The sequence below is a fragment of the Ursus maritimus genome, unplaced genomic scaffold, assembly GCF_017311325.1.
Source record: "Ursus maritimus isolate PB19 unplaced genomic scaffold, ASM1731132v1 scaffold_1, whole genome shotgun sequence".
Taxonomy (NCBI): domain Eukaryota; kingdom Metazoa; phylum Chordata; class Mammalia; order Carnivora; family Ursidae; genus Ursus; species Ursus maritimus.
This window is the reverse complement of record NW_024423343.1, coordinates 9,933,795-9,955,115: the sequence shown is the minus strand read 5'-3', so window position 1 is coordinate 9,955,115 and position 21,321 is coordinate 9,933,795. Positions and strand designations below refer to the sequence as shown.

Genomic DNA, 21,321 nt, shown 5'->3' with positions numbered 1-21,321 from the left:
GGTTCTAGGATTCTTTGCTGGTTGGATGCGGATAAGGGAGAAGAGGATGAGAGGACAAAATGAGACCCTAATTTCTGGGCAGAACGACTTGAGGTGCTGCTAACACCACTTATTGAGCTAACAAACATTTCAAGAAGGAAGGGAGGGGACACCTGGGTGCCTTAGTCAGTTGAGCGTCCCACTCTGGGTTTCAGCTCAGGCCATGATCTCAGGGTCCCGGGGTCAAGCCCTGAGTAGGGCTCTGTGCTCATCAATGAGTCTGCTTGAGATTCTCTCCCTCTCCTTCTGCCCCTCCCCACCCTTTCGCCTCTAAAATAAATAAATAAATCTTTTAAAAAAATGAAGGAAAGAAGGAAGAAGAAAATCTATAGCTCAAGGTATCTGAGAGATACCCAAGAGCGAATGCTGATTAGGAAGTTGGAGATTTGACAAATATTCTGGAGAAAAGATTGCATTTTATCTCCCATAAGATACCCAGATAAATTTCAAATGGATTAAAGATTTGCATGCACAAAATTAACTCGTATGTTATTAGGATAATATAGGAGAATGTTTATAAAATCTAGGATAATATAGGAGAATACTTATAAAATCTTGATGTGTAGGGTCTTTCTAGCAAGAAACTAAAGAAAAGAGAGCAAAAGAAAATATCGAGATTTAATTATGCAAAAATAAAATATAATATAGGAAATCAAAACACTCTTATACATTTAAAAGGCAAATGGCAGTAGAAAAATATTTGCAACCTATGGAATATAAAATGTCATATATGTTAAAATGTGTTATATATGTGTCATATATGTTAATATGCTAAAACCTATGGAATATAAAATGTCAAAATGTTAAAAAGGGCTATTTCAAATCAAGGATCAAGATTAACATAAGTGTTAGCTAACTGAAATTGAAATAAAAATTTAAAGTAAAAGAAAGGAAGGTAGAAAGGCTAGTTAACATAAATGGTAGAAAAGCAAAGAAAGTCTATGAATAGGGAGTTTACAAGAAGAGACACAAATGACCATATACATGTAATTTGAAAGTATTCAATCTCGCTATGAATCAAAGACCTACAAACTAAGACGACACGTAAAGGGCATTTTTGGCCACCAGAATGACAATTCTCAGTATCTGTGTGAAGTCAAGAAAATAGGCATTCCTGTACACTCTAGACAGGAGTGAATTTGGTACAGTGCTTTCTCTCAAGAGCAATATGGAAAATATGTACATACTGTCCTGGACCCTGGGACTCTGGGAAATTAGCTCAAGGAAATAATCAGACAAGTCCACAAAGATGTACATACAAGAATACTCACTGCAATGTGGTTTATAATAGGGAAAGGTTCTCAACTCCCCCAAAAGCTGAACTGGCCATGTGTTAGGAAAAAACAACATTTTATATAATGGGCTATAGGGCAGCCAGTAAAATGATAAAACAGAAGGATATTTCTTCAGGTGGAAACACATTTATGATATACATGTATTTTCAAGTGAGAAGTAGGTTACAATAGTGTAGGACCAATATGATTCCTTTTCGAATTCAAGTATATATGCATATGCACTATACACTATATGTTATACACACGGACCTTCCGGAAAAGCTCTGGATATGTATGTATCGAGATATTAACAATGGCTGCCTCTGAGCAGGGCGGTGCTAAGCAGTGGGGTTTTTTCCTATGGTCTTATATTTTCTAATCTTCTCTCCATGCTTTTTATGATTTGCAAGATAAAAATGTCTGGGAAAAAAAAAACCCAGAATGCTTCCCCAATATTATTTTTGCATCCATTGATGAGTATAAATGTCTGTGTGTGTTTATAAACCAGTCAGCAAAACAAAACCATCTGCGAATCATTTTCTGGAATGAGCCCACTTCTCAGTCCCAGGAAAACCCAAAAGGAAAACACAGGATGTGACACAGATAAATAGAAGGAAGATCAGAAGTCGCTTCTCCCACATCTTGACTGTTGGCATCTTCCCCAGAAGCACACAAGAGGCTCCCCAGGGATGGACCAGGAGCCCGTGCTCCGTGAAATCCTCCAGGGTTGGGGAGGTGGCCGCAGTGGCTCGGCAGGGGAGAGGGGGAGCACGGCAAGGTGCTCTCCAGCCGGTGATAACACAGGCTTTCCTGCAGCTGAAGTCCCCACCTTCTTCCATGGGCACTTTGTATGTCAACCTTTCCCAACTTGCAAACCAGAGAGACCGAGATGTTTTTGTTGGTTGAGCAAGCTCTGAACACCTAGACTTGTCTGCATTTCAGGACTCTTGGGTTCTGATGAAAAAGCAAAGGATGGAACCTTTCCTACCCCAGTGGTTCAGAGTTCCTTCTGAGAAAATGACAAAAATGCAAGCCTCCTCTCAGCAGAGACACATATGTACAATGTTTCACACCCAATTTCAGGGATTCAAAATCTCCCTGAAGCCCCCAGGGTAGGGCGTGATTTAGAAGGCTCCCTAGTCCAGAAATGACTCTGCCCATTCAGAGGTCAGCAGCCACTAAGGGCTCTCTTGCACCCAGCCCGGCGCCCTGGCCTCCCGATCTACTCTGCTCTTGGCAGTTCTCTCTCCCCATCCCCCCACCTCGAGCATCTGTACCTGCACTAACAGCCAACACTCTCCCCCTCACTGCCCACCACCACCTCCTCCCTTCGTTTTACAAAATCCCGCCACTGTTGTACCTTTCAGTAAAAATAAATGTGGTCGCTGAATGCAATTTCTAGAAAAGACACATTTGATCCTTCCTTTCCCCTTCTTCTGTGAACACTTAAACTTTCTCAGCTGTTGGTGTAATGGCTCATTTCTCATGTTTCAAAGCTACGGCTCTGGAAACGTACAGCAGTGGCAATGTCAGCAAGTCTCTGTACCAAGTGCTGAATTCAGAAGAACCTCATTTAATGACAACACAGCCAATTGTTTTAAAATAGATTTTTGTCCAAGCAACGCCAGTTGCATTTTGCAATGGTATTCATATTTTGCAATAATGTATGCATAGAGGTTTCTGAGTTTTTGTTTTCCTTTTAACTGCTGCCATCTTCGGGATTTGGGGGTAAATTTGAAAACTCAGTTCCCGAACCACTTGCCTGTAAACCCAGGTGCGCAGACACAGGTGCCATTCAGGCCCTCACTGTCACAAGTGCCTCCGTTCAGACAGCTGACGTTGGCGCAGGGGTCCTTGTACGACTCACAGTGTATTCCTGCGGAGAAAAAGATACAAAAGGGGTCACTCGCTAAGGGATCTCCAGCCCCCATGGCCTCTGGAAGCAAAGTGTTGGAACAGCCCTGAACTCTGTGAAGGCAGATTCCCAGAGGCACACGTGTGTGTGTGCACGTGTGTGTGCATGCACACCCATGTGCCCACTCTTGACTAGATTGTCGAGAGGACACATCTTATGAGGACACAACAAATTCATTCTCTGCTTTTAGGACCTGCCATAGTCATTTTTCTGCACTTTCTCTGACTACGTGTCCCCAAATCTAGGAAACAGCAAGTTAGGACCCTGAAAGATGCCATTTATCAGAATGTTTTGAAAGTCTCCAAAAGAAGCAGAAAATAGCCAGACATCCTTTATAAGACACCGATATAATTAATAAGCGGCCTCCTGAAGGGGAAGATGGGGAGTCATATTGAAATGAGCTCTGGTTCTACTCTGGGGAACTGCGGGGCAGAAAGGGAGCCACAGGGCCTTAGACTTTATTCTAAAGACGAAATCCGATGATCATGTACCAAAGTTAACATGTGTTGTGCGCAAGCTCTGTCCCAGACCCCACACTGGGCTTTGCATCTCATTGGATCCTGGCAACAACACTAGGAGACCAATAGCCTTATTTCCCCTACCCCCATTTTGCAGATGAGGAGACCGAGAAAAGCATGCGAGGTCACAAGCCGGTGCAGGAGGCAGGTGGCATTCGAAACCACCAGCAATCTCAATCTGAGCCTGTGCTTCCTAAGTAGTTTGCTGAGAGGGAGCTCAGGCTGGCCATGGAAACGTACGAAATTCCGCAGAGCTCAGCAGCCATTTCACAAAAAGTAGGCATTTTCAAAATCTTTACAGCAAAAGCAGTTTCCCATGCGTGTAAAAAAAAGTTTATGTGTGCATGTGTGTTTGCAAAAGGAGGACTGAAGGACTGAATTATTTTTGGCTTCCACATCGGGGATGTCTATATTGGTGGAGGTTTTTTTTTTTTTTTTCAATGAGTAATTATTGCTTTATAATTTTATTTAAAAACTTTAAAAATCCAACGTTATTTGAAAGGTAAGATTTCTGCTGTTGTTTCACTGGAAGGCCAAGATAGATAAATGGATTAATCTCTCTCTCGTCCCTTGCCTTTTGGAGGGGAAGATAGATTATATTATATTCTGTATAAGAATGTATGTAATGATAGACTCAGCCTTCCTGATGAAAAATAAGCAGAAAGCAAATAGTAACGGAATGGTATTTACTCAATTTTCTCTCTACTTCATTACTGAGCTCATATTGTGTAAAGGACTGACACACCCAGTGACTCATCATTTAGTCACTGAAATTATTCTTGTTGGGATTTTGTCTATCATTTCTTTTTCAGCGTCTTAAGAAGCTGGGCAGAAGAGGGAGGAAAAAAAGTGTCAGAGGAAAGAGAAACAGAAGTGCCTATCTGTAGTCATAGGAACAACTTCTTTGAGCCTGGCAAAGCATTTAGAACGGATGGTTTTGCGTTCCATTTTATCCTTTGCCCCTCGTGCCCACCCCATGATAATATTCTGCCAGATATTTTCCTAAAGTGCCTTTCAGATCCTTGCCTGGCTTTTCTCCCTGCACCCACCACCCCGATCCCACTGCCTGGTGGGATGCAGACCCCTGAAGCCCCATCCTAGCTCCCTCCCTGTCTCCGGTAACTGGAATGAGCCTCCCCAACTTTCACTGTCCTTAACCAATCCAGGCCACCCAGGTGATGTACGAGATCAGACAAATTTAAAGATGTGCATAAACCGGTAATGTTTTCCTCACTTGGGTGTATACAGTCTTTTCACCCAGAAGCTTCTATTTTCTCACTGATTCCCAAGTAACACGGGCTCAACCAAAAGAATAAAATGCAAAACAGTCTTTTCTGTTTCAAAGTGTTTATCAAAACACAAAGATCCACATATTTCCAAGTTCCCATGGGGCTGATCAATGGAAACCAGGTGACAGAAAAGGCTTTCAAATGTAATGGGAAATAGAGCTTTAGCCAAATTCAGAGATGCCTGGAATCTGAAAAGATGTCCATTAGATCTAAAGAAAGAATGACCAACGATGATCTTTACTGGGTTTCTAGTAACATTAGCCAATCAAGCTTGCATACTATTGATACGATGAATACATTAACACGCAGAGGACCACATTTTTCCAACGAGGCAGAAAAGCAAATTGTAGGCTAAGTAATTGAACATCTTTACCTTAAGAGACTTCCATAAGATCGATTTGATGAAAACACCCAAGATAATAGCAATTTCAATCTTTTGGGTGTTTTGGGGGGTTTTTTAGCAATAATTTTATCCCTTGTTATTTCTCTTTTTCAAAAGACATAGGGTCACTCGAGATCGAGAGTTTTCTGGCAGCAAGATCGGACAAAAGCTCGTCTTCACAGAAACACGATGGCTGTAAAGCAAGATGGTCTTAAAAGTCCCAGTGAGCACTTGGGTTCTATACTCTAAGCCTTGCTAAGCCCTATATAAAAACTATGTGTCATATTGCTCAGCTTGTCTTAAGAGCTGAACAACCATGAGCTGGAATCCTTGAAGACAGAGAATAGAGTCATGAACACCACTGATGTGCCAAGGAGCCCCCACTCGAACCCTCCTTCTCAGGCCCCCTTCCCCAGGGGCCCTGAACGCGGGCAGCCCACTGAGTGTTGGACATCCGTTTCCTCTGACAAGAATGCCTTCCTTTCCCTCTGTCCGGGCTGGTCTTCACCTGGCACATTCTATCTGTCAAAGCCTAACTCAAATGCTCTTTCTCTGGAAAGCTGAACCTGAGTCTCCCGAGACAAAGCTCCATTTTTCCAGCACCGTGCATCGAGAGCACGCCGAGATTCGCACCGTTAGAGTTTACCGTGTTAAAGCAGGACTTATCTGTTCTCCTGTCTGACCACCCCCATCCCCCCCGACAAATCTCTGAGGTCCCTGAGAGCAGAGGCCATGATTTAACGCGTGGAAGAAATTCTGGATGTATCACCAGAATCCTGTCCTGTCAGGAGGGGCGATGGTCAGTGTACTTTGGCTGACACACAGGTAGGACTGCCAGAGGAGTGAGAAGCCTTTCCAAATCTGCCTCAAAAACACCCTATTTTGTCAGGGAAAACCAGGTCCACACTTCAAATTAAGTCTGTGGAACGACACATGCATCACCCGTTGGCAAAGGACATAGCACGCACTATTACGAAACTTATGTTTAGTCTCAAGCAAAAATAAACTGTAATTCAGTCAAAACTAATAAAAATTCATACTTTTCATATTAAGGGATAGAGAGGCAATGTTTCTGAAAAGAGCTCTATTCCAACAGGGCTCTGTATAGAAATTAACTTTAGAATTAAAATGAGCAAAAATTCAAAGAGGTGCGCGCCAATTGTAAATCTTCATCGCCATCACAATTTAGTCGTGATTAATATTTTGAAAACTGAAAGTCACTATTTTAGCTCCAGGAAAATGAAGCCAGGTAAAGAAAATTAACTCTAGGTGTTCTTTGAACTTAATATTCATTTTCAGACCTCATCTTATTTTATTCAAACTTACTTCTTCCACAAAAATATTTCCCAGTATTTCAACCACCAGAGAGGCCAACCTCTTCTAAACTATTTCAAAAATTACAATTGACATCTCGACCTTGGCCTCATTATTTCGTGTGTGTGCCAGCCTCAGCTGCTCCAGCTAAGTAATCGCCTAAAAAAGGAAGAAGCCCTGACTTATTCACTTTTGCATTTATCTCACTATTTGAGAAGGGCTGTGTACACAAAATATCCAGAAATTCTTGTTCACTGTTACACGGAAAAGAGCAGTTTGGGCAAACAAAGAAAGTGTTCTCATCTTCAATAACAAATTTCTGTAGACTTTTAAGATAAGCAATCAGGTACAATGTGACCAAACATTGTGGGTACAATGTGATCTCATTTCTGAAATCCAATCCCAGCCCCCCAAATTCAGAAAGTATAAAAATTATATCTATGAAGATGTTCATTTCAGAATTGTTTATAACAGCCTCACATCAGATGCCACAAGGGAACAGATAAATATTCGCCTATGGGAATATTACATAGCCATTTAATAAAGAACTAGTAAGACTTCCTAGCAATATCTAAATCAAACAGACTACAAAAGGAAGGTATGGGCAGAACAATATAAAAATTATAGGTATACTGTGAAAACATAGGATATTTAAAAAGGATGGAAACAACAGAGATGCTTACTGCTCTTGTGTTCTGTTGTAAAACTATGAGCCATCTCAAATTATCTTCTTTCCAAAATTTTATTGTTGTTGCATCATTTTCATAAATAAAAATTGAAATATTTTCTTTCTAACTTTGGCCACCAAAAATTCCAACTGAGGATACTGCTGATCACTTAGTCTGTCCTGCTAAAATAAAAGTCGACAGCATATGGGGCAACTTGACTTTTTGAAAATATTAAGTCGTGAACTGACCAAAGTCTTAAAAGTCTTGTCATGAACTAGCTCTGAGCTGATTTTGCAGGAGGGATGAGCATTTCTGTATGTCCAAAGGAAGGTTACTCCAAGTCCCCCCCATGCATTTTGCTTCTAACAATTTCACGACCTACAGAGGAAATTTCCTGGGAAAACATTCACGTTGGTTTCCTTTATTTAGTTAGTATGTTAAGCAGCAATTTCAATTCAACTAAAAAGATGGCGACCGAGCAGGTGCCTTTGTGCAAGCCACCGCATCAAGAGTGCAGAGAACTGATAGGGGGAAAAAAAAAACCTATTATACTCACTGCCTTTTAGGAGATGATGATTTAGCGTAAGAAAAGAGGGGATTTCTACAAGGTCGACCATCAGTGTCACAGCAAACACAGAGACAAAGTTGGGAGAGGTCAAGAAGGGAGGTTTCACATGTTCGGGGACCAACATTGCAGTCAGTGGACACACGGCTGGATGAGGACAAAGAGGAGGGAGGAGAGAGAGGGGACAAAAAGGAAACGCTGGGGACCAAAGACATTCATGGCGTCCAGAGGGCAAGGATTCAGTGAGGGCAGGGAGACAAAAGTCAGGGGACAAGAATGAGGCTGCAGAAGGAAGCTAAAGCAGAGTGAGTTTCAAGAGGGAGCCAGCAATCAGTGGGGCAAGGAAGTAGGAATCCACGACCCAGGAGTCAGAAGCTTCGGGATCTCATTGAAAAGCCGTCAGTTAGGTCACCACGAGATCCATTTCAGCAGAGCGGTGTGGACAAGATCCAAACCGAAGAGGACTAAGAAAAGAATAAAAGTGTTACAAATTGAGATGTTATCTATAGCAACTCTAGGGAAACTTGCTTGTAAAATAAAGAGGGGGGGGGGAGTAAGTAGAGGAGGACACCAAGTCAATGAAAAGTGTTCTTTGCCAATTCACATGGAATGTATTTAGAAGTTCAAAAACCTTTCTTTTTTCTGCATGGCAGCCCAATTTCTCCAACACCACTTATGAAAAAAACAAAACAATTCCTTCCCATTTACAGCAATTCCTCCTCAGGAGTCATACATTATTATAGATGGTGGTTCTGGGCAATTATTCAGTTTGGGTTAGCTGTCCATTCTTGCACCCATAACACAGGAATGCAGTAATAATAAACAAATAATAATAAACACCTGGCGAAGTCCCCTCATTGTTTTCCTTTTTCCAAATGTTCTTAGCTATCCTTGCCTGGGCTCTTACTATACGCATTCTTTTTAGAAAGTCATATTCACTTAAGTTCTATTTTACCATAAAACAGTAAAAACCACCACTTAAGAAAATGCATATGTAAAATAAGAGGTTGAAGTCCCAACCCCCTCTCCCGCAACACACCACCCACCTAAGTCCTAACTCCAGAGGTAAGCACCTGTTAGGACTTGCTGCTCACCCGTCTGGTACATTCCTGGATTTATGCACACATCCTAGATGTAAATATATGCTCGGGGAAATGCTTCCAAAGAGGCACAAATGTCCATCCCCAAGGACAGAAAGGCACAGGATCTTATGACTCACTTTGCCCCTGGACTGGAGGGCATGACTTAGCTCCCTCCACCTCTCTCTTAGTCCCTTCTACCACCCACCGCCCCCTCCCCACCACTCTTACTTTACAAGTCCGACCATTTATGCTGCTGGGCTTTCCCTTCAGGAGTCTTATTTTAAATCTAAACCTAAGAGTCTCTACACATATACCCAAATTAAATGATCACTTCACCTGCCCGTGGGGATGAGATCTTTAACACATGTGTATGTCTTCCAACCCTTCCCATCCCCAACCCCTTCAACTCATGGATTTAGTTAAAATGATAGGAAACTTGAATGTGGTCATTTAAATTTTTCCTTATGAATAGGTATAATGGACACACCCTAGGGGTTCCCCCAATGAGTCACACCCTTCCCTTGTGTGTGAGCTTTGAAACAAGAGCATCTGGCAAAAGTTAAGCGATTTCAAAGATGCAGTTGAGGTCCCTAATCAGTTTGTTTTGTGTTGACCTTAGGTGGGCCTGACTTAATCAGGTGAGATTTTTAGCAGGTGCAGGTTCCTCTCCTGATGGGAGAGGCATGAAACAGCACAAGCTCTCTCTCATCTGCCTTCTATTGCTACCTTCCAAGGAGCAAGCTGTCATGAATTCTTCAGCCACAAGGATATGAATTCTGCCAACAACTGGAGGGAACACAGAGGTTGACCCTTTCTTATTCAAACTTCAGATGAGAACTCAGTCCAGCCAACATCTTGATTCCAGCCTTGCGGGACCCCGAGCAGGGAATGTATGTATATTACACGCCTGGACCAACGGAACCATTGGCAACTTAAAGGGTATCGTTTCAAGCCACTACTTTGTAGTGATTCATTATATGGCAGAACTAACTGGTAAAGCAGGTCTACCTATTGTTTTCAAAAGACTTTTCTTCACTATTAAATTACCATCCACAATCACTTTAATATCATCCTTTTAGGTTTATCCATGCACTTAAAGGAGTTTGTTCAAACTCTTCCTCCTGTTCTCTATCTCCCCCTATCTAGTTATATTTGTTCTGATTTAATTCCAGCTCAGTGAGAAGACTTTTTAAAATAAGTTTCTTAGAAAGGGGACGTGGTGTTGTGTCTTCCGTATCCTTCAATGTAGGAAATGTCTTCCTTTTGCCCTCAGACGTAAAGGACCCTGGACTAGCCGCCCTTGCGCCGCGCAGCCTGGAACTCTGCTCCGGCGTTGCTTAGCTTCATTACAGAGAGCAGCGGCCAGGCGGGTTTGACTCTCCTCCTTTTGTATGTTACCTGTGCTCCCCGTGAAGACTCTTACAAAGATTTCTCTTCATCCTTATATTTGGAAATTTTACCAGCAAATCTCAAATCGTGTACCATCTCTCTCATTGATCCCTCCAGCACTCTGCAAGCCCGATTCGTTCTACGGGAACACTTCCGTTTTCTGCAGCTCCTAGGCTTCTCCTTCCAGTAATCAGTCGATTCTGGTTTTATTCCCATGTGTTCCTTCTTCCTCTGGGGCAGCCACCATCCAGACGGAAACAGATCTCCTGGATCTTCTCTCCACTTGTCAGTCAGGATTTCCCTTTCCTCGTATTTTCACTTCTACCCCAAAACAGTTCCTCTCCTGGCTTTTCCAGATCCAGATTCAAGTCTGAGTAATATACATTACGTTTTTCACCTCATCTCTGGAGTGGTTAGAGTTGTTGGTTGTTGTTGCAATTTCATTTTTTATTTTCTAGATTATTTTCCCTTTGTGGGGGTTGCTGGGACAGGCTCCCCATACTGGCCAGGGTGAAGGGTGACAATGTCAGGCAGAGACAGATGCCACTGGAGACTCCCATCCAGTGTTGGACAGGCCGGCCAACTGGTAGCCCTGTCTACTAAGGCACAGGGTGGAAGCCTCCCAGTTTGGGGTTCTCAGGGCTCTCCGGGGATAAATAGAGACCATTTTCTCTCAGCCATACAGAAAATAAAGGACCAGCTGAGCCCTACTGTGCAGTTGTTTTAGAGGACAGCCAGTCTCCGTGAGATCCGTAGAGCCCCCCCACCCCCTGCCCCCATCATGAGGTCACATGGAGCGTATTCACAGCACGTACTTCCTCTCCATAAACTGAGGGTCCTTGGAGCTCCCCTAGCCATCGATTCAGTTCTCCCCTAACCGTGTCGTGTGCAAAGGCTCCCAACACCTGCATCCTCTTCCTGAGAATCCAAATCCTCCGCTACGTTGGGATACCCTCCAGAGTCACCTTCCTTCTTGGGTCAGCCCTCACAGAGAGTCAGTAACGGAGGGAGGCAAGTCCCCGCAAGATAGAAGGGGTGGAATTTAGAGCATATACAGAAGGATCAACACACGTATCCGCGGCTCATCACGTGTAATTGTATTTCTTAGTGCTTAGGCATGAGAGCACAAGCAATGCCTCGAAGACAGGAAGATGTATCATCAACCGAAGAATTTGGAATTTTTAATTGTGGAAGCACATCCACTCCTAATTTTGTCATTGAAGAATTTCAAAATGTCGGTAAGCATCACTGTCCTTACTTTACGCGGACATAATAAAGACCGGTCAGCTTGAGAGATGAGGAAGCCAGAGGCACGATTCGGCTGAGCTACTTGGGTCTCCTGACTCATGGCTCCTTTATTCTTCTTTCCAGAATCAAGCAGACTCCCTATTTCTCAATACTCTGAAAACCCTGGAATGAAATCCACGTGCCTGAAGCCAGCACATCTGCCCTGGCGGAAGTGGCGGACTCTGGCTCTAAATGGGCATCACACTCAGAGAGAAGCCTCAGATCTCCCGTATGTGAAGCAAACACTTGGCCCAGCCTCCTCCCTTCCAGCCAGAGAGACCAGATCAAGTTCATCCGATGTGGCCTCCAAACCCCGAAGGCCCACCGAAAAGGTCACTAGGTGGGTCCATCCGATGAGAAGGAACAGCAGCTGCAAGGCCAGGTCACCAGGCAGATGGATGGTATCAAGAAAGCAGTGGGAGCCAGAGGTTAGATGAAATGGCTATAAATAGAGCCCACAGAGGCATTACAAAAATCTAAACCCAGCCCTGAAGTTGTGGCTTAGAGAAATGTGCACAGCAGCTGATAAACACGGTTTCCTGGCGCGGTGCCGTCCGAGGGTGTCTGGGCTTGAATGGAGCCACGCCACTGAGCCCACCGTGGAGGCAGAAGAAAGGGCATTAGGGACATGCTGGCTGGGCTTCTGAGGGACACCACTGCCACCTTACAGGGTTATTGTGAGGATTGTGTGAGTTCATGCACACGAGGGCTTAGAACAAGGTCTGCACGTTATAAACACTCTGTCAGTGTCGGCTGTTTCCAGAGTGACTTTGACACGCGTCCACTCAAATGAGCTAACGTTTCCCTTGCAACTGACTCATTTAATGAGAATTAACTTTATTGCCAAATGTGAGATTGCACCTGCGTCCTCCACCGACAGCCCAGCGTCCTGTCTCTGGCCAGCGAGCCCCGCAGAGCAGCAGGCGTCCCTCCCCTGTGGTCTCCCCAGCCCTGTCCTCTGATCCGTGTCCGACGGTGCCCTTAGGCTCACTTCTTACCAGCAGTTTTTCCCACATTCAACAGAGAAAAGAGTGAGGATAAAGGAAGAAGGAAAGGGCAGGAGAGAGATTTTTCAGTTTATCAGGAGGAAACCCCAGACTTGCTAATTGCTCTCTTCAATCCCATAAATTATCCCATCTCCAGCATTTGGTTTTTACTCTGAATAATGTAATGCTCCAACTCGAGGTGTGTGCATTTGAGTTGAGAAATCCATGACGTCATTTAGGCCACTTGGGCACAAGAAGGCCGAGCGGTGCTCACCTTTGTATTCCGCCAGGCACACGCACTCGTAGCCGTTAACGAGGTCCCTGCAGGTGGCGGCGTTCAGGCAAGGGGCAGAGAGGCACTCGTTATATTCCTCCTCGCAGTAGAGGCCGTGGTAACCTGAAGGGCAGAGAAAAAGGCCTGTAGTCAAACGGGTTCCATTCAAACCCAGGCTGAACCTGCCCTCAAGGAAGGTGGTGGAGTGGGCATTGGAAGCATGGCACAGACAGACAGGGTTTCAGGGTTGCGTGCCCTGGGGTATGACTGAAATGTGGCTTTCCAGGAAGGCTAGGAAGAGTCTGTTCTCATCACCCTTTTTCAGGATCCCAAGTATAAAAGGAGTGATCCCATTTATTCCCCAGATGGTCTCATTACTCTATCGTGTCCAACGGCACTGGTGACCCAGAGACCAGGGTCACTGAGTGCATCTCCTGTGGCCACAGGAGACAGGGACAATCACAGCAGGGCTGACAGCATGGGAGAAACAGCTCCTTTCAAGGATGTGGACCACTCCTCCTCCAATCAGAAAGCTGTATCTAGCAACTAAAGAGGATTTTACTAAAAGAGAAAGGGATCCATGTATTTCCTTTGCTCTTTAAGTCAAGAAGAAAGTCAGTTATAAAGGCTTCACTGAAATTCCTGATAAAACGTGGGGTTCTTTTTAATTTAAAATTGTGATTAGCTTGGGGCATCTGGGTGGCTCAGTTGGTTGAGCAGCTGACTTCAGCTCAGGTCATGACCTCAGGGTCCTGGGATCAAGCCCCATGTCGGGCCCCGCGCTCAGCGAGGAATCTGCTTCTCCTTCTCCCTCTGCTCTCTCTCTCTCTAATAGATAAAGAAAATCTTTAAAAAAAATAAAAACTACTATCTCAATTATAATATTTTAAATCGTACTTTAAAATTCTAGTTGTTAAAAATAAAATAAGAGCAATGAAGAAAAAGAAACCAACGGTTTCCCAATAAAGATGGCTCTTACTCCGTTTGCAACACAGGTGTTTATTCTAAAGGACAAGAAGACAACATTCTTTGAGATTCACTCATGAATGTTATACTGTTTTTAACTTTCAAAAACATGCATCAGTGCCAATTTGCAGTGAAACCAAGCCATTTTTTTTTTTTTTCTGGCCCTGTCCAAACAATGAGAAACACGTGAGTGTTTTCAAAAGTCACCCTGCCTGTGTCGGTTCTGAATTCAGATAAGCAGAAAAAATAAACCCTTGCTCGAATGAGAACTAGAACTACTAGTTTGTTTTTTGTTTTGCTTTTTTTTTTCCAGCTTTCCAACTCATGGCCAACCCTCAAACTCAGAAAGTTCCATTAGGACATGCTAATGTGTTGAACTGTTTTATTTCTTGTGCCTATCGCAAAAGTAGGTTAAGCTCGTATCTGCAGTATTAACACAACACTTTTCACGTTTGCTCCCATCTCAGTTGTTTTTGAACAGCTTTCCCAAATGAGGCAGTGATAACAGCCCCTTTGCAGAGACCTCGACCTACTCGAGACAAACAGGCCACGGTGTTCCATTCTTCCGTCTTACCCTACTCTTCGTAATTTTAGGGAAATGTTTCCTACTGCCCTTGATCAGTATTTTGATCATGTAGATCAGAGTTTCTCAACTGACAGCAGCTTTGCCCCCAGAACTTGGCAATGTTTGGAGACGGTTTTGGTTGTCACAACTAGGGTAGAGGGGAAGGAGCCTGCCACTGGTATCCAGTGTCAGGACGCTACCAAACATCCTAGGAGGCACAGGACAGCCCTCCGTGACACCCCCCCCCCCCCAAAAAAGATCCAGCTAAAATGCTAACAGAGCCAGATGGAGAACACTGCTCTAGATTAAGGATCAGCAAACTCTGGTTCACAGGCCACATCCATCCCAGTCTGGTTTTGTAAATAAAGTTTTATTGAGACACAGTCACACTCATCCATTTACATATTGTCTATTGCTGTGTTCCCATTACAGTGGCAGCCTGAGTGGTTGCAACAGAGACCATATGGCCTGAGAAGCCCCAAATCCTTACTAGCTGGCCTCTTAGAGAATAAGTTTGCAGACTCCTGATCTACGTTCAACAGAAAATCTTTCTTTTTATAAGAATTTAGTTGTTAACTCTTTATCAAATAGATACTTTGCAAGTATTTTCTCCCATTCTGTAGTTAGCTTTCATTCAGTCGATTGCTTCCTTTGCTGCATTGCTTTTTACTTTGATAGAGCCCCACTTGTCTATTTTTGCTTTTGTTGCCTGTACTTTTGGTGTCCTATCCAAGAAATCATTGCCAAGACCAATATTATGAAGGTTTTCCCCTGTTTTCTTCTAGGAGTGTTCCAGTTTCAGGTCTTACATTTAAGTCTTTAGTTCATTTTGAGTTGGTTTTTGTGGAAGGTGTAAGAATACAAATAGCCAGGAGGTACACAAGAAAGACGCTCAACATCACCAACCCGCAGGGAAACACAAATCAAAACCACAATGAGCTATCACATCACACCTGTTAGAACGGCCATTATAAACACACACACACACACACACACACACACACACACACACAGAAAATAGAAAGTGTTGGCAAGGACATGGAGAAATTGGAACCCTTGTACATTGCTGGTGGAAATGTGAAACGGTGCAGCCTATGGAAAACAATATAGAGAATCCCCCCAAAATTAAAAATAGAACCATCATATGAATTATAATCCCACTTCTGGGATTTATCCAAAATAATGGAAAACAGGATCTCGAAGAGATAGTTGCATTCCTATATTCATTGCAGCATTACTCACAATAGCCAAGAGGTAGAATCAACCCAAATGTCCATCAACAGATGAATGGATAAAGAAAATGCAGTTTATACATATGATGGGATATTATTCAGCCCTTAAGAAAGGAAAGAAATCTTGTCATATGCTATAACATGGATGAACCTTGAGACTATCAGCTAAGTGAAATAAGCCAGTCACAGAAGGACAAATATGATTCCACTCATATGAGGCATCTGAAATAGTAAAACTCGGAGCAGCAGAGTAGAATGGTGGTTGCCAGGCGGTGAGGGAGGGGAAAATGGAGAGTCACTGGTCAATGGATATAGAGTTTCAGTTTTGCAAAATGAAAATGTGCTAGAGATCTGCTGTATGACAATGTGCATATCATGAACAAAACTGTGCTGTACCCTTAAAAATGTGTTAATAAGGTAGATTTCATGTTACGTGATTTTTCTCACAATTAAAAAAAATTTTATGCATAATATATAACCTACATAACGAATTCTTTGTCTTTTGGCTTCTCAGTGCGGAGCAACAATCTCAAGGAGCGTCTTTTCAATTGTATTTGCTCTCCTAACTGATCTTTTAAAAATCACTTGGAAGAACAACAGGTAACCCTACAAGCATCTTTGACCTTGCAATTGAGGTGTTATTTACACAGACAAAAATCAAAAGCAAATTTCATGAAATCATCCGTAATTGTTTTCATTCTTCACAAACTGTATCATTCTCCTCTTCCACTAGTAACATGAAAAGCAAATGAGGAAGTTCTTTTACAGAGATAATTAAGCTGGTGATGTTTTCTTCCTTGGGGGAAAAGAAAAAGATAAAGGTTTCATATTCTGAAACCGTTTCTTCAGGGATGGTAACATTTCAACACCTTTATGGAAATGTCAAGGTGCTCCTTACGCTGGGTGCCAAAGAACCTAAATCGGACTGTTTGAATAAAAAGGCATTCCTTCCAAAAGAGAAGGCTTCTGTGAAAATGAGGCTGCCACCCCCTGCTAATAATTAATTCGGGCAAACAAATTAGCTCAGGGCAGTATGCCCAGGGTCTAGGAAAATTAGGCTAGTCCAAAGAACTTTTTAAATAAAACAAAAGATAAGGGTGAGATCAGAATGGCCCTTTCCAGGGCACTGATCTTCACCACCACTCCCATCTTTGCATGACTTGCTCCTGAATATTCGATTCCAATATTCCTTAAATTGACAGAACACAGTGATCAACTGGACGTAAAGAGTGTGAGTTGTCAAGATGGCCGCCATATTTAGGCTGAGTGAGTGGATGATGTTGCCATTAACACGACCAACCGAATAACAGGTTTTTGAGAAAGTTGACCAGTTGGATTTTGTTTAACTTAGGGCTCACTTAGAGAGATCCAGGTGGCAGCTGGAAAAATAGGCTTAAATAGTGTAGAAACAGCATCTGGGAATTAGTGGCCTTGAAGTGGTGTTGAAGTTTCATCAAAGAAAAACTTTGGAGAGGAAAAAGGAAGGGATCAAGGTCAGATCTACATGGATGGGCAGGTGGAGAAGGAGAAACCAGATCAGGACACTGGGCAGGGATAAGGCAAAGAAGAGGAGGAAGGGCCAAGGACAGCAATGTCACGGGAGCCAGGAGGGGGAAGGAAATCAAGGAGGGCTGCTCAAAGGCTCTAAAGACTGAAAAATGACATCTGAATTAGAAGATTAGAAAATCACTGGAGGGGCGCCTGGGTGGCTCAGTCAGGTAAGCATCTGTCTTAGGCTCAGGTCATGATCTCAAGATCCTGGGAAGGAGCCCCACATTGGGCCCTGCGCTTAGCAGAGAGTCTACTTGTCCCTCTGCCCCTCCCCCTGCTCTTGCTCTTGTGCTTTCTCTCTCTCTCTCCCTCTCAAATATGTAAATAAAATATTTTTTTTAAAAACATCACTGGAGACCTTCAAAATCATAACTTTCAATGGGAGCTAGCCTGTCCTTTAGAGGTTGTTTTGAAAATTGGGGGAGGGGAGGGATTGCTTATCACACTGATTGCGGGGTTTGACTGGAATTTAGTGGGTAGAGGCCAGAGATATTAACCATCTTTTTTTTTTTTTAAAGTATTTATTTATTTGACAGAGATAGAGACAGCCAGCGAGAGAGGGAACACAGGCAGGGAGAGTGGGAGAGGAAGAAGCAGGCTCACAGCAGAGGAGCCTGATGTGGGGCTCGATCCCACAATGCCGGGATCACGCCCTGAGCTGAAGGCAGACGTTTAACCGCTGTGCCACCCAGGCGCCCCAAACCATCTTATAATGTCTAGGATACCCCTGCACAATAAAGGATGCCCTGGCGTCCCTCACGACTTCGGTCTGTCCCATTAGAAATTCTCGGAGGTGAAAACCCTGTCCGTAACCTTCCAGGCCTTGAACTAATAGCTTTACATGCACACTTACATTTACAGTTTTTAAGATATGCTGAGTCTTCCTGGAATGTAACTACTGGGTAAGTCAAGAGAAGGTTGTACCAGGAGTTGTTCACCACTTTGGAAAATCACTTCACAAGAGCAACAGCTCTTGAAGAACTTAAATCACCAACAAAGCACACCTGTATCAGTAAACAAAAAAACAAGGCAAAAATCCCTTCTTCAGATAATTTTCTGACAACACTATCTAGAGCTTCTCCCACCAGTTACTCATCATAACAATTGATTTCATGGCAACACTCAACGACCATCTGAAATCATATTTCTTTTTTTTTTTAAAGATTTTATTTATTTATTTGACAGAGATAGAGACAGCCAGCGAGAGAGGGAACACAAGCAGGGGGAGTGGGAGAGGAAGAAGCAGGCTCACAGCGGAGGAGCCTGACGTGGGGCTCGATCCCATAACGCCGGGATCACGCCCTGAGCCGAAGGCAGACGCTTAACCACTGTGCCACCCAGGCGCCCCTGAAATCATATTTTGACTTCTATTCTTGATTATTATTTCTCTTCCTCCACTAGAATATCAGCTTGAAGGCAGAGGCTACGATTGCAGTGCTCACGGCTGTACCCACAGTGTCTGGGTAGCAGAAAAGGTGCTCAAAATAGTTGTTGAATCAGCACCCAAAGTGCCATTGATTAAACCAACACACATTTAAGATGTGCCTAGAATGTGCCAGGAGCTTCCAGGTAGGTACTGTGGATACAAAGCTAAAGGCAGGTCTCTGCCTGCAAGAACCTTACAGTCTAATAGCACGTTAGTGCCTTCTGCTTTTTATCAGCCCTTTCACATGTGCTAACTTGTTTAATCCTCATGACAACCCAAAATGATGGGCATGACTAGTCCCAATGTGTAGATGAGGAATTAAGAGTCAACAAGATAAAGAAACTTGCCCAAGGACACACAGTCAACCCTGTGTTCTTCCTACTTTCCCAAGAACGTCCCCAGAATGCATTACCTAGTGTACCAGTCTGCTAGGGCCGCCATAACCAAACACCACAACCTGGGGGGACTGAACCACAGAAATTTATTTTCTCACAGTTCTGGAAGCTGGAAATCCTAGATCAAGGTGTCAGCAGGTTTGGTTTCTCTCTTTGCCTTGTGGATGGCCACCTTCTCCCTGTGTCTTGTCTCCATGTGGCCTTGTGTCTGTAGGCAAACCTCCCTGGTGTCTCAGACAGTTATGGGAAACCAGTCATACTGGTTTATAGCCCCATCTTTAGGACCTCATTGAACCCTAATTACCTCTTTGAAGGCACTGTCTCTACATACAGTCACACTGCGGGTAGGGGCAGGGGGTTAGGACCTCAATGTATGAATTTGAGAGAGACAAAATTCAGTCTTTAGCACCCAAAATCAGGATTTCTCAACCACAACGGTAGTGACATTTTGGATCGGGTCATTCTTGATGGTTGGGAGCTGTCCGGTACAACGCAGAGTGTTGAGCAGCCTCCCTGGCCTCTACCCACTAGACTCCAGCCGCCCACCTCCCCCCAGTCGTGACAACCAAAAAGGTCTTCAGACATTGCCGTATGGCCCCTGGAGAACATAAACGCCCTCTGAGAACCAATGTTCTAGATCCTTTTTATAACATGAGAACAACTCAAGGAGATTTGAAAATGTGTAGGTTTGAATTTTTCATTGTGAAGAGTAAATTCAATGAGAAAAATGATTTTGGGGCAGAACTGAGGGGTCCATCTGTGACTATGGGTTTAATATAAAACCGGACCCAGGGTGACTTCCTCCAGCAGTGAGAGAATACGGACACTCAGTTCATCTGGAGCTGCCCATATTCAAATAGCAAATGAATGGAATAAAGAAAGGAGAGAAGAGTAGGAGGTACAGGCTTCGAGGTATGGGCTGAATAAGTCACAGGGATGAGAGGACAGCACAGGGAGTACAGTCAATGATACTGTAACAGTGTTATATGGTGACCGATGATAGCTACACTTGCAGTGAGCCTAGAATAACGTATAGACTTATCAAATCACTATGTCGTATGTCTGAAATTAATGTAACCTTGTATGCCAACTACACTTCAATAAAAATAAATAAGTAAACAGAAAGAGAGAGAGAGAGAGAGAATAGATAGAAAGGGAAGAGAGAGGAGAGAAACCCCACCTGGTGATTTTTAAGCTACTGAGAACCCTGCTGACTGTTCTGCCAATAGGCTGGAAGTCCTGTGTCCTCCCATGAAGACCAAGGTCCTATATTACTGACTGACTTAGCAAAGGCACAGTGAGCCAGGATTCCACCCCCCGGGGTCTGAACTGTTCTAGAACACAAGGGCCACCACCGGGTTTCATTCTGTCCACTGAAAAGCATGGCTTCCTGCTGCCTTTTTCTTTTTCTGCTCTTTCAACATTGACCCAAGACAACATCACTTAAGTGTTCATCTTAACAGGAGAGAGGCTCCGGCCCCACGCTGTGTCTTTCGACAGCTCTTTTCTCCCCTTGCCCATCACGGCTCACTCTGAAACATCTCAAACTGGGGGACTCTGGTTGTAACCAGATGGTGTCCACACTTTGTGGAACAAATTGGGGCATCTCCCCCATGGATGCCACCTCCGCCGGGCCACCTATGCTCCCCGCTGCCCAGAAAAAGCTAGGAGTTACTTCAGAAAACAATGGTGGTGCGTTCAGAACAACAGGGAGGCCACACTGCTCACCCCCTAGCTCAAGCCAGATTCAAGGGGAGAGCGAATTTGAAGTGTTTGAGGTTTTGTTTGTTTGTTTGTTTTACTCTAAGGTCAGACTGAAGCAAGTGGGGGAGAAGGGCACTGGTTGCTTTAAGGACATGTTGCAACTCAGAGGATGTCTCCACTCATTTCACATTGAATGATAAAATGTGGAAGCCCAAGACCCCCTGATTCAAGTCTAGACCACCTCCTGAGAGATCAAATCTTCCAAACATTCTCTCATGGTAGTTAAAAATGTGGGCAAAAAGGAGAACAACCCTATTACCTTAATATGATTGTGAGTTTTCAAATTCTCGCTGAACTCACTGATCGCATAGAGACCCTTCAGCACCATGGACTGATGGGCAATGCAATCGAAATTTTACTCTGCCAAGAGCTACGTTTCAGGGAGAGTGTGTGCATGTGAGCTTGTGTGTGTATGCACGCACATGCACTATGTACCACTC

The 21,321-nt window shown here is 43.7% G+C and overlaps 1 protein-coding gene across 1 annotated transcript in view; it reads right to left on the bottom strand.

Moving 5' to 3' along the window:
* DNER (delta/notch like EGF repeat containing) overlaps positions 1-21,321 on the bottom strand; it is a 239,418-nt gene that overhangs the window by 22,421 nt on the left and 195,676 nt on the right. Inside the window, exons 11-12 of the mRNA XM_008690561.2 lie at positions 12,983-13,105; positions 3,076-3,189 (exon numbers count right to left, since the gene is read on the bottom strand). Of these exons, the coding sequence (XP_008688783.2) occupies positions 3,076-3,189; positions 12,983-13,105 (237 nt within the window). The remainder of the gene's footprint in view (positions 1-3,075; positions 3,190-12,982; positions 13,106-21,321) is intronic.